General features: G+C 37.9%; 1 protein-coding gene across 3 annotated transcripts in view; it reads left to right on the forward strand.

Moving 5' to 3' along the window:
- Window positions 1-14,446, forward strand: part of CDKAL1 (CDKAL1 threonylcarbamoyladenosine tRNA methylthiotransferase) — a 415,738-nt gene that overhangs the window by 254,586 nt on the left and 146,706 nt on the right. For all 3 annotated transcript variants that reach the window (XM_082046383.1, XM_082046384.1, XM_082046385.1), the window contains one exon: window positions 676-842. In XM_082046383.1, coding sequence (XP_081902509.1) covers window positions 676-842 — 167 coding nt within the window. The remainder of the gene's footprint in view (window positions 1-675; window positions 843-14,446) is intronic.

Below are 14,446 nucleotides of genomic sequence, written 5' to 3' on the forward strand. Positions count from 1 at the left end.
CACTACTCTTCATGATACAAATCAAATATACTACTTCCTAAGGCCCTGATTGATGGAAAATAAAGTATTAACTGCCAGGAAACAGGTTTTCCAACTCTATCACTCAGTCACGCAGTGATGACTAACCTTTTCAACAAAACCTTAATATTGCATAACTAATTGTATTATTTAAAGAATACAAGTTTTTAAAAGTTATTCCATGAGGAATGTTAATCACTGTGCATAAGAGCTATATTTGCTTACTGGGAGCTTACCAGTTAATAAGTTAACTGCTAATAACAACCGTTAATGCAAACTCTTTGCTTGGGTAATGTCGTTTGTTCGTTTGTGGTGTTTAATGAATTAGGCTCAAAAAATAGAGCAGAGTACTAGACTTGACTGACTTGCTGTAGAGGCAGCACAGAATTAGTCATTGGCTGTGAATGTTAATCACTCCACAGCAATGATAATTTACAGCATTGTTGTAGCCCTCTTGTGCTCATAAAATGAACTTAATAACCCACTGCTACCCATGGGATAAGCCTTCCTCCTCCTTCCCTCCCCCTTGCCATTGAATACCCAGTCTGGCTGCATAATAGCCTTGTGAAATACTGCATTAAAAAGAGTGAGCAGCTGTATGATAAAATAAACAGCTCTAAACCAGGTTTGTTAATTATCTCTTCCTTTTATTCACAGAGGGTGTTTGTGAGATATGGCTGACCAGTGAAGACACAGGGGCTTATGGCAGAGACATTGGCACAGACCTCCCTACGCTTCTGTGGAAGCTGGTTGAAGCTATTCCTGAGGGAGCTATGCTGAGGCTTGGCATGACAAACCCTCCCTATATTTTAGAGCATCTGGAGGTAAGGAAGAAAAGAGAATCGTTTATATGCCAGCATAGACATTCATTGAGTGAGTCAGCATGGAACCTTGTGTATAGTGCATTTATTTTAAGCGGTAGCTTAGAAAAATATGGACTTGAAGTGCATTCATAGAATTAGACTGATAGTCTTCAGCCATTTGCCTAACAAAGCAAGTTATTGAGATAATAAGATATTCGGATCATTTTGGAATGATAGTATTATTGAGGTTGCTGAGCTTTGTTATAGCAATGTTGTATTTGTGTGTGTCTAGTGTTTTCAAGAACTAAAGCTAATGTCATTAGCAGGCAGTGGACTATGGACTTGAATTTGTCTTCCTGCTACACCTCAGACAAATGTTTCCAGAAACACACTATGCTAGTCTCACTCAATTATATATTCATTATCCTATGTCAAATGCTATTCTGAGGGAGTTTAGGGCTTCCATGATGAGAAATTGGAATTCTAAATGTGTATCTCTATTAAAAAAATTGTAACAAAGTAGTCCAATGAGATTAGAAGCAAAAAAGTGTACAACAGTGTGACTGTGAAAGGATGTCATGTATGCAGGGTGGGAAGTGAGAGTTTTGTCTCTCAGGTCGATCGGTTTGGTTAGATTCCGTCATCAGATACATTTGTTGAAATTCATAGGAACTGTTTATAGAAAGAACCTAACTTTAAAGAGAAGGCAAAAACGGGGAAAGATACAGCTTAAGGTAAGTTTTGTAACCATGTGCGTCAGTAATACCCAGATAAATAGATGGTGTCCGTGCTGCTTTCCCAAAGATATTATAGAATTAATAGCTGCACTTATGTTTTCTTAAGATGTCAAGGACACTACTTTCTCACCAGACTGCTGTAATTGCACCTTTCCCTAGTGAAGCGTATGGGCTAGAGGAATCTCATCCTGATAAGAATAAGCAGTTTTTCACTTCACCAGCTAAAGAATACAAGCTGCAGAAAACCGCAAGAAATTTCCCAGGCTGTTATTTGATTCTTTGACTTAACATACTAAGAGTCTTAACAACATACTTGAATAGAAATCTTTAGGAAGTGGTTTTGTTGTGTTTCTTAGAGCTTTGCATTTCATCTTGAGCTTTCATATCTGTTACAAGTTTTTATTATTTTTTTATTTTAACATTTTTCAGCATCTTGTACAAAAGCAAATCAAGCTTTTAGTTATTTTCACAGTTAGTGTCTTTACTTTCATTTTTAACTCACATTATTAAAATTGTTTTTGGATAGGCAGCCACTGTTTTCACTGCTGCTCATCTTATGAGTACTCTCAAAAGATTAAAAAAAATAAATCAGTTGCTAGAAATAAGAAATTGCTCTGCCCAGCTAAGGGTCACTGTAGTAGTCTTAATTTGCTATAATCTGTGCAAGGTGGAAGGTGTATTGCTTTCCTTCAATCAGTAGCCATCTTTGTGAGCATGAGCATGTTACAGATCTCTGAATGGTTTTGACTTATGATCTCTAATTTTCCTGTTTCTAAATTTTCTAAAAAAGGCTGTAGGTAGGACTCTCTTTGACCTCACTCATGTTCAGGAAAAGTACTCTAATCTCGTTAAAAAATGCATCTTTAAGTGTAATGGCAGAGTAAGAGGATTTCATGAAAGCCTGTTGAAAATGTGTATCTTGCATGTTACTCTGCAGAACATGCGTTGTGTGTACACCAGCCTCTTTGTACAATAGCAACATCTGCTGTTCCTTATCCTCTTCAATGTTTCATACAATTTCCAGTTTATATTATGTTTTTTTTAAGGATTATTTAAGCACATTTTTGTGTTTCACATATGAACAAGAATTTCTGAGCGTGTAATTTGGTGAAATGATTTTGATGATTTGTCAGGCTATATTTGCAGATACTTTTTTTTACCTTCTACACTTTTGTCTAGTCCCCTCTTCCAAGCTTACCGGACTTGTACCTGAAAGATTGCTAGGGAATGCTGGCGGTCTCCTGTATACATTTTTGCCAGACGAAATAAGCTTTTAATTGGGAATGTGCTTTTAACTTGGCAGTTGAGAAAAGGGTAGAAATATTATTTGTTTAAAAAAAAAAAAAGAAAAAAGGAAGATAAGTTGATTGACCGTCATGTCAGTTGATTAGGATAAAATCCAGATGTAGTTCTGCTATCTCTTCAAAAAGGTATGAAGCTGTGTTATTGGTTGCAAACATCTTTCATCAATTGTTTTAAAAGGTGCTGCACTTTATTACTTTATTCTGTTAGGAGTCACGTTGCTAACTAGGATGATGCTGGGCTTTCTGCGAAAAAAAAATTACGTGAGGAGATGTACTAGTTGTATGTCACTTTTTACATCCAATGAAAAGGAAAAAGTTGTTCCAATCACGTCTCTCTTTTAAAAATCAGAGTTTTTCAGCAGTTGCATACAAATGTACATACGTAACTGCTGGGTAAGGATTTCTTTCACTTCAGTAATGAACACATCTGATAACTGACATAGAGCAACAGCAGTCATGTAAAAGCATAAATTAATTTTAAGTTCTAGACAGAGCTTCCCTAGAGAATCAGCCTAAAAGCAATGATTTTGATTAATTTACAGTTTTTGCCGTATTTATTGGAGCTTATCTGCAGGTAAAAGGTTATACCAGATTTATGTCTGTTTTATTCTTGTAACCTGCAAAGCTAATAAAAGCTTATATAGATACATTTGCTTTCTCCAGTAACGCTCAGTTCTAACTTAAATGTTTTGAAAATACCAGTTCCTAAAGATATTATGTACATTTTTTAAATACCGATTTGTAGTATTGTATGAACTTCTCTGTCATTAGAACTGGTTTTGTACTTCCGAGTTTTAAAAACATTTCATGAATATCTGTTTTCCTTCAAATAGCCATGTATTTTTAATCTCTGATCATCCAAAGCATCAGGTCACTGGCTTGATTGTGTGCTTGAAATTCACAGCTTTCTTTTACGCTTTGCTGGAGATTCTGTACCTTTCAGTTGTCAAAGTGGGAGGACACTGGAACTAAAAAGAAGAGGGATGTGCAGATTAATACCATGAGTTTTACATGGCGCAGCTTCAGTAGAAGCAAAGAATTCCTCAGACCTCAGTGTCCTCAATGAATGAGGGAAAAGTTGCACCTATGAGTAACGTGACCGAATAAAGGACTAAAAATAAAAAAATGCATTACTTTATCTACACTTGAAGCCTAAGTTGCTCATACTATTCTAGCAGTATGTGGAGTCATCCACAGAAGGAGGAGGTATCCTGAGTGTTGGGTTTTGCTCCCCTTAACCCACACCTCAGTACTCTGAAATATGTTCAGCTTATATTGTTTATGTTGCTCAGGTGGATCATTAAGATGTAGCCAGACATGAGGTACTTCTCTTACATATTAATTAGTGTCTCACTGGTTCTCAGGAAGATAGATTGTATCCACTGACTAAAACAATTCTACTTTTTCATACGTGTATTTTCTGTATATAGGTGGAATAGCTTTGTCCTTCATTAAAAGTCACTAAGCCCACTTTTTGTTCGGCTGCTTGATAAACTGCTTGTATTTTGAAATTTCTTTGGAAGTACCAGGTTCCTATTTTTTTCCTCAAAAAAAAAATTATTTCATAAACATACTCTGAGATATTGTCTGCTTAGAAGGTGTCTAGTGGATGTCATTATGACCAGAGATCTGTTGAAGCTGTTGGCAGCGTTTCTACTGTGCACCCAGGTCCGTGTTCTCGCTTCGGCCCTGTGAGCCTTTTGCCTCATTAATATAATGCCCCTGTGCACAGGTTCCCTGGAAATAAAAACAGAGGGGCAGAAATGCCGCTCATCTCAGGAGTGCTCCATTTGCCTGTCTATCTGGGAATCAGCCTCTTAGTATCCACCAAGAAGTGCCAGCCAGCGGCTCTGCTGTTCCACTGATGCTGGAGACTGGCACAGGAGGAGGAGGAAGAGAAGAGCCGCCTCTCTTGGGTTAGGAGCGGAGGGACCAGAGCAGAGGAGGGGGCAAAGGAAAGCTGCAGGGGCTTGTGACTGGCCTGGAGGTGCTCATGAAGGAAGTCTTGGTAGATTTGGATGTCTGGGCCAGTGGTCATTCAGTCTCAGGTTCATTATAGGTAGGAAGTTAGTTTCAGTTTTCACATGATTTAATACACTGAGCATACCCAGTGCCTTCAGATACTGTCAGGTAAATGTTATTCTATCTGTAGAGATGTTTGTCATTTCAGGGGAGGCTGCTAATCTCATGAAAATTATAATTACACTTGTGTGGTATGGTCTGATAATTTAGGACTTTCAGTTTTTTATTCAGTAAATATGGTGGCAATAGTGCCTGTGTACTTACAGATGCATGTACTATAAACAGTTTTGGGATGAGAAGCAACCATATGCTTTCAAATGATAACTTCTACATTCAGCTGGGCCTTCATGTTTGTAAAGAAATAATTATTTGGAACCATACAGTGGTTTCTAGTCATGCAAAATATTAAACACTTTTTGATATGCTGCATACTGAGCTAAGTCATTAGAGAAAGAGCCTTTATCACAATTATTCAGGGTATAATCTAAAATATAATTTTATCTGCTTTTTTTTTCAGCTGCAGATGATGTCTGCACTTAAATTAGTGAACAGTATGGAGCAATAAGAGCAGATCAGGAAATTGTAGAATTAGGTAGTGAAGCCACTATATCTTCATTATCTGCATTTTGGAGTCTTTACTTCAAAATAAATCTAATCCCCTTATACCAAACTTTCCCACCACCCATGCCCAAAGCTGTTTCAGAGGCAGATTGTTGGTCTGAATCCTTCTGTTCCCACCAAGGGCTTGGAGTGCATTTGCTGTGAACCTGGAGTATGACCACTGCTCCGATTTCCTTGGAAAGGAATTTAGTTTGCCCACCCAAAAGTCACCATGCAGACTGAACAAACCCATAGCTCGGAAAGACATGGGAGAAATGGCACTTCACAGTTTCACTGCTGCTTTCAAGCAGGACATGAATGTGAACCCAGCCAATGCTAGTGTGACTTCTCCTGCGTGGGGTTTGTTGTCATGACAGGTTGTTTGGTGTGTTTAAAGAGCTGAAGGACCTGAGACCCCAACATTTTTTCTCTTAATCATGGTACTAAGACAGAGAGAAGTTGGAGTTTGCAGTTTAGCTGCAGAAGAAATCCTCACTTTTCCTCTCAGAGAAAATCTGGCCAACCAATGGAAATACTGTTGCATTTTTCAAAGTGCTCTGTCACAGTCCTAACAGTCTGTTTGAATGTATACATCATGAAGCATATCGTTTGCTTATTTTAAGTTTGGTCTCAAGGCAAGATTTTGATATATGTGCCATTGTCCAGTGTCTGTCCTCTCTTAATATGTTGATGCCACATGGCATCAAGGAAAACTTGGAATTCTGTCTGCACAGCAGAAAGTTTTAGTCATGAACTTTGGTCAGGGAAAAATGTTTTAGCTCAGATTTTCTTTTTGTCTGTTATAAATGTTAAAGCTGAAGGAAAAGTTAATATTAGGATCCATTTTGTAGTCCTAGCAGAACCTGCAGTTAATGCACATGTATGTGTACAGTTACCTTGTGTACTCTTACCCATACATATTTGCACAGAGCTACTATTCAAATTACACAGACTGCCAGATGGCAAAGATTTTATCATCCTATAGTATCAACATGTACAAAAAGTGACATAAGGTATACATCCTGCGTTGGAAGTAACCTCCAGGCATTTATTGTAATCATATTACGGAGTTATTGGCTAGTGCTCTCATGGCACTGTGTATTACCTCCACTTGCAGTGGCTGATGGAGAGGCAAGGTTGGGAAAAATCCATTAAAGCAATAGCAGTAGATAAACGGTGAACAGGCGGTAATCTGAAAAGTCAAAAGTGGGACCCAGTTTATAGAAGGTTGAAATGAATTCAAGTTAGGGACACAGTGTTAGAGACTAATTTTTGCCTTGAATTTATTTCACTTTTCTTTGGGTTTTTAACTGCATTTTCTTGTTCAGTATCCCTATCAGTGTCCAAATCAGAAAGAATGCAGATCATGGGGACTGTAAAAGGGCAGGGGCTCGCATCTCAGCTTTGGCTTACCCCCCTTGCAGATTTAACACTAGCTATATCTTCCAGAGTTGTCTGGGATTTTAGTACAGCACTTTCTGTGAGTGATGGGACGCTTCCAAATCTGTACAAAGGAGGCAGTTCACACCTGCCATTCCCGTAAGTGCTTAATTTCACATGACTAGATGAGTAGTCGTCTTTGTCACCTGTCAAAATGAGTCTGTCTCAAACCATACCATATGCCATCTGTGGGCTTTATCTCTGTTATTAATTCAGGACATTTGAGTGATGCACCAACCATTGAGATGGAGTCTGCATGGCGGCAACGTCTTTAAATGCATAAAGAGTGCCAAGTATACTGTACCACAAGTCACAGTAGTATTTCTTTGCTCTTTTGCTTTGATTTTTGATGTCAGCTTGGTGTTTATGCTCCTTAACCTCATTGAGGCTGATACCCTACAGATGGCTTCCTCAAACATGCCCTGACACAGCACGTAGATACAAATTACAGTAAAATTACTAATTCACTTTTTTTTCCATATCTTTTTTCCAATATATTTTTTTTTTCCTCTGAGTACACCAAACGTTTTTGAGCATTGTGCATAAACTCAAGTCTTGAATAAGCTAGAGTGTAAGCTGATTTGAAATGTATTTAGAAAGGGAATAATATGCACACATTTTTCATTGGGAAATAAAAGGGCGGCATGATTTCAGGAATTAGAAGGCCTTGAGGGCGTGTATTTGCTTTCTTTCTAGTATTTTTTTTTCATTTTCATAGACTGCTGCATTTGAAAGCACCAATTAAAATCTGATGATTTGACCGGAAAAAATGAAAACTGTGGCATACATTTAAATAAATGAATGCTTAAGCCCCTGACCTCTTATTACTGTGAGTTGTGTAGTGTTTTGTAGTTGGTGGACCATGCAACTTTCATTTGCTATAATTACATACTTGTCTCTATGCAAACTGTGTTCGTCTTGCTAGCAGTAAAATTGAAAGAAGTTTCAGATACTAAGGGGAGGAAGAGAGGGGCAGTTACATCTGTGCTTTTAAAAAAGAAAGGCTGGGGGGCATGCTTACTGTTTCCTTTGGTATTATGTTAAACGTTTATTTGTCATATGGAGGCTGTGCACGCATATTGGCTTACTTTGTGTATTCCAGCTTTGTATTCTTTTAGTACTAAAGTACTGTTATCTCTCTTGTTGTTCCTCTGAAAGTGTTCTTGGTCTTCGAGGTTTCTAAATATAGCCAGCCTCCTTGAAGTTACTCCTTAAGACGTAGTGTCACGGGAACTTTTTCAGTGGTGAACTCACCACAGAGCGAATGTGTCTTTGGATCTTACGGGGTTAGGAAAGAGCTCTGCTGTGCTTTGAGATAAATTTTGTCACACCACTCTCTCTAATCTAGACTTTTAAGATCTCAGACTCAGCAGGTCCTAGTGTCCATAAATGCTTGGTGACATGTTTGCTGCCAGCTGGTAGAATATGATTTGGCTTAATAAATGTCAAAATAAGAAACCGTCTTACTCTTCTTGAAGGTTTTATGTTGTATGTGTGAAACCTAGGTGTTCTTAAAAATCGTATTAATGTTATTGTATTGGGAACTTCGATGAGCCATAAAGGTTTGCTTCCAGATAGTATAGAAGGGAATATTGGTGCTGCTGGGAATGAAGCTCCTGTTCTTTGTAACATGAGTAGAAAAAAATGCTTTGAGAAACAAAAAGAAGGAACTGCTTTTATTTATGCAAGATTCGGTTCTCCATCAAGACAGAATATTTTATGCATGCATCTAGTGCTGTGCTATACTTAATAATAATCTGTGCATAAAGATTGGTGTTGCAAAAAAGGTTTCACATTAAGTAGCACGTTGCTTGACCAGTTAAAGCTGTGCATGTTAACTGTACCTTAATTATAATTTGCTCATATGAATATTTTTCTTGCTTGTTAGATATCACAAGAATGAAGAGTATTAAAATGCAGACAGCTCCACTCTTAGTCTTGGGTTGAGTGTCAGGTCGTCTGTCAATTACTTATAATACTGTCTCATCCCAGCAGACCTCTGGAGCTGTGGCTTACTTCATTGGTGGAAAATAAAAATCACCATTAATTGAGCAGTTTGTTCAAAGAACAAGTAGTACATATATGGGAAACAGCGTTTTTAATGAATAAAGTGGGAATTTTAGCAGTTGCCACGCACTTCAAGGCATTGGCGTAGAAGCTGTTGTCAGATACATAGTTTGCATAACAAACTGTGCCATCTTCTTCTAGTATTTCTGCCTTCATTGAAAAACAAATAAGATCTTACTTTCGTAGTTATTTGTATTATAATAAGTAAAGTTCCACCAACTACTCTCCATGCTGTTCCAAAAGCTTCTATTGAGTTCAGATGCATAAACCCTTTGTTTTCTTTGATAGATGAGCTGTCACATTCACTATGCTTTGCAACATCATCTACATAATCTTCAGTAAGACTGCTTGCTTCATTAGGCTTTGGGATGTCTTTAAAAAACAAATCTTTTTTTTTTCGAGGTGATAAGTCCTTAAAAATGAGAAAAAGGAAATATAATGTGCTCTAGAAAGTTTAATAAAACTGCACATTAAAATAGCTTTGGGTTTCTGTACCGTTGTGAGTTGAGGAAAAGACACAAAATCTCTTCTACCCAGTTTTTGAATTCAATTAGTTTAGTTATGTCAAATGTGCAAGAGCTGCTAAAGAATGTAAGTTCTATTGTATCAGTCCTGTCTTTATGGTTATGAATGTTTTTTTATTGTTTTGCTGTGAAATTTAGCTCAGCAAATTGCATATCTACAAAAGAAAGTGATTGCACTTGCCTAAATGTTTAGTCTTTGATTAAAAAGCTTCCACTATTTGCCTTCCACTGTAACCTGCTAAAGCCGATGCTACGTCAGGTATTGCACTTGCTGCTTTGAAATAAAGGGAAACGATAGGGGACCTTCTTGGCACTGATCCTTCTTGATGCAGCTGAGCTCTGATGGGCTGTGCCATTCATTCTATGACTTCCTTCTGAGCAGAAACCATAAATTATTTTATATCAGGCAGGATTCTCCTGTTTGAAGTGGTGAACAAATGTATAGTATGGATGAAACTAGCAATCCATTTCACCCTTTTCAAGGTTTTATTATCATAAAATATGATTGAGACAGACAGTTATTTAAAGTAGCAGTGTGCTGTTGAAATAAATCACCTTTTTAGGGAACATCCCAATATCTGTTTCTAATATGTACTGCAAAGAGGAGTATTAATTTACTTCTGGAAAAAAAGTATTTCATTTGGGGAGTACATAATGATGAGAAATTAGCACCATGGAGGAAATGAAAAGGTATGTATTTTCTTGCACATCAAAATTAATCATTTCACAAAGAATTGACATTAGCTATTTGGTTGGATGGCTTTAAGTCATTAAGACATCACTCTAGCTGTTAATTAAATGTACATTTTACCTTAAAGAAAATCTGTTTATTGAAAATGGACAAGCAGCACTCTGAAGCTCCACAAAGTCTTGTTAGGAGTGTAATGATGGCTGCAGCAGCAACAGTTTTCATCTTTGAAGGCACTGAACCATTTACTGCATGTTTCCAACCACACAACTTCCATCAGTTGGTGTGGGAACTGCATGTGCACAATTCCTGAAGGAAATCGGTGTGGCGCTGTTAATGCCGAAGGTGTTGCTGAATCAGATGTGGTTTTGTGACACTTGCAGGGATTCAGATGTTGTGCTTGGGCTCATGGCTCCATACAGACTTGAGTAATAAGCAATCAGCATCTACCCAATGTAGATGCTGATGCTTTACATTTTACCCAGTGTAAAGTCCTACTTTAATATTGGAAGCAGGCCCTGATAGGGATACCAATTTTCTTATTGTGAAGTATTTTGGTAACCCTGGTTAGGGTATCTGGACTGGGAATTACTGTTTTTATCAGATAAATGCAAAAAATGTTACTCTGCAGAGGCTCTTGTAGTCTTGGGTATACCATGTATATTCAGGTTGAGTCATATCTTGGAGGGAAACATATGTACTTGTTAACTGGATAGAAGAGTTCTTGATATTTCTGTATTTAAAAGTAAAAATCAGGTAGTAAGTATTTGGTGCTTTGAGTTTCCTTGTTTGCCTGCTGACTCATGGGAAGAGATGCAATAAACCTCAACTGAAGCTTTGAACTATGAAATACAGTATTGTGTTGTAGTATTATCTGAATGTCACTTATTTTTTTTTTTTCCCAGGAATTCATGTTAGTCTGTCCTGATTTTTAATAAAAGAAAATGTGGCAAGTGTTTGAAGGCATGTAGAGGGTTTTCGTTTGGCTTGGTTTGGATTAGGCTTACTCTGTAGCCATGAGGGAGACAAAAACTACTGGTTAGCTGGCTAGGGTTCTCTGGTTTATGAGGTTGGAAGCAACAGAGTGATCCCACACGGGGGAGAACAGCTGGGAACAGCCAGGGCCCAGCATATGGCTCTCATGGCTTGTTCTCCTATCAGCAGATCACAGCTTGCAATCTGATTTGTGTCCACTTCTAAGGGTGGCCTGAGCTAATACCAGCTTTTTGTTTGGTGATGTAGAAGGCATTTTTCCCATATGACAAAACAGATTTTTGCCCTCCATCTGGCAACCCAAAGATTTGCATTTAAGGTTCAAATTACATTGGTTAGAATTGTGTGGGCTTCTCACTGCTCCAGAGTGACATCCCTTTATCCTAATGACAGGATAAAGACCTGGGCATAACTCATGTCATATTCCGTGGGGTATGAGTTACCACTAAGCCTGTCCATCAGACGGCATCATTGCATCTCTCCCACTTCATATACAGCTGAGGGGGAGGCACTGTCTTCCTACCAGCATCCCTGAGGAGGTATGCGATTATACATCCCACACATTGTTCATTTTTTACAGCCCCATTACTCACAGGGGGTGGGAAGCCGGGGAAAGGTTCCCTGTTTGTTAGTTTTAGCAAAACAGTTACGGGCTTTCCAGACTCGATCATACTGTGTCTTCCCTGCCATGCCTGCATCACTGGATCACATCTGTTCCTGAACTGCACTACAGCAGAGGAATTTATAAAATGGACCACAGCCATTTGATTTTTATCCAGACCATGCTGATGGTGGCACCACTGGGCTTCTGAAAGACAGCAGTCAGTGGACACCACTTGTGACAAATTCCAAACTAACATCTGCCACAAGAGGAAGAAGTTTTGAGGGAGTGCCATTTTGTCATGTTTCCATATGGATGAGCATTTCTTTGGGCTTCACTCCTGGCAGAGGACAAAGTCCTTTTGCTCAGAAGCAAGTTATTCAGATCATTGTGACTCAAACACGAGGCAGAATTCAAATACTGGATTTTTGCCTACTTTATGCTAGGGGAAGGGAATCACTGTCTGAACAGCTTGCTGGTACTGACGTAAAGATGCACCGATATTGATGTTTATTGTCTTTGTGTTTTTCTATGGTTGCGTGCGGTGTCATTACAAACAGAAGGATTGATTTTCTGGTTAGGTGGTTAAATTTGTGTATTGTAATTGCTGGGCTAAACCATACTGACTAGATAAAAATCTTTCTGGCAATGTGCCTTCTGTTCTGATGTATTCCAGCTGCTAAGAACTGGAAAAAAATATTTCCTATGTGATCAGTATCCTAAAGGATATTTCATATACATTGTTAGATTCCAAATGTAGATGACTTCTATTTTTTGTAGACTCATCTTAAGACAAATTGTGGTACTCTTTCACCTTTTCATTTCTATGTGAAGTGTCATTTTTGTGTAGTGCTTCCCTTCGTTCATATACACATTATTGGATTCCAGGGGATAGCAGGAAAAGGCAATCAGCTGTTTCAGTCATGATTAAAGACAGAAGTTTTCTTTCACAATTGTATAATTTCAAAAAGTTGTTCCTTTATTATTTCCAGATGGAAATAAAATTCTATATTGTTTTTTTTCTTCTAACTGAAATATGTAATTATATCTAGTAATGCAAAGCAATTTATAAAAAAATAAAATAAAATATATATTTATAAAAAACAGCCGGAAACAGATGTTAAGCTTAGAATGTTGAGACACCGTAAAGTACAATTATGCGTTAGCCTATGATGTCCTTCAAGTTCTCTCCGGGATATTAACTAATAGTTTTATTACGTGATGAAATCCCATATTCTGTGTGCAATCTGTGGTGTGGGAAAATCTGTCAGCATTGAGTAAGTATGACTGTTGAGTGCGTAGCTGTAATTTAATCAAATCTGTGTGGTAAAAGTACTTCAGTGTACATTTAGCTGTAGGGAGGATAAAAGGTAAGACTGGAACAATCTTATCTTAAAGCTCTGGGTTAGACCATAGTATTTGTATCTGAACACTTACAGTTTGGAAGATTGGTTTATCTAGGTTTATGAAGTAATGATGCAAAACTTTTGTTTAGTTCATTATTCTGTTGTCTTCTGAACTGCTCGCTCAGAGTTTCTCATTCTAAAAGGTAAATTAAAGAGCACTAGTGATACCTTAGGAAACTAATAACACAGAAACAGTAAGTCGTCAGGTGTTTCTGGCTTGTGTTTGTTCAGTTTGTGTTATTAATTTGTATTCTGTTAAATTCACCAAGTTAATAATTGTGATCCTGAAGTACTTGATGGGGAATCAGTTTATCATTGGGGCCTTTGGTTCAGGTCTATGCCTGAAAATACAGGAATATATTCAATTGTATGTCAGTGCTTAAAGTGCATGTAGCATATTTTGTGTAGCTTTAGATACATAAATTAAGCAAAGAAAGGACTTCACAGTAGAAAGAGTTATTTGCAGCCTTCTTTTCTCTAGAAGGAGCTTTGAGTGTCTGGAACACTCCTGAAACCTGTGACTCCAATAACTAAGCTGTATTAGGGTTTCCAGATATTGTGTAACCTGATCCACATGTTCCTGCTCCGATGTGGGGATTGGACTAGATGATCTTTTGAGGTCACTTCCAAGTCCTAACATTCTGTGATTCTGTAATGTGTGTGTTGTACATGCATTTCTGGTACAAATGACAAGCAATTTACTTTCTAAAGAATACATGCTCTTTGGTATTAAGGGACTGATGTGCATCTTTCTTAAACAAAATGATGCATTGGAATGATCAGTAATCGTTTTGAGCTTACCTTCATGGCTCTTACTGCATGACAGGTAAAAATTTCAGTCAATTAATACCAGGCATTTTGTGTCCTCTTTAAAGAACAACAACTGTGTTCTTAATCCTGAAAGATATTGACAAGAGAGGTTGCAAAAGCCATATGCCTTCTCTCTTTTGAATGGAGGAGTACTAGAAGAAGCTGTTCTGACTGGAGTCTTGCTTCACTATGGCTGCTGAACGCTATCAGGGTAGTTCCTCTTACCAGAAGTGTAGTTGAAAGTTCCCTCTTGGCCACATCCCGCTGAAGGAGATCAAATGTGAGACCAGTGGGATTCTGCACGTTGCTGTAAGATAAGCAAATAGTGGGTTTGGCTGGGTTTTTTTTGAGATCTTCTAGATAGCAAAACACTTTTCAGATTTTAGGATTTAGTTTTCACTCTTCATACTTAGCAGCAAAAAGTTTCATTTCT

This window comes from Streptopelia decaocto (assembly GCF_964273445.1).
Source record: "Streptopelia decaocto genome assembly, chromosome: 2".
In the NCBI taxonomy this organism is placed as follows: Eukaryota; Metazoa; Chordata; class Aves; order Columbiformes; family Columbidae; genus Streptopelia; species Streptopelia decaocto.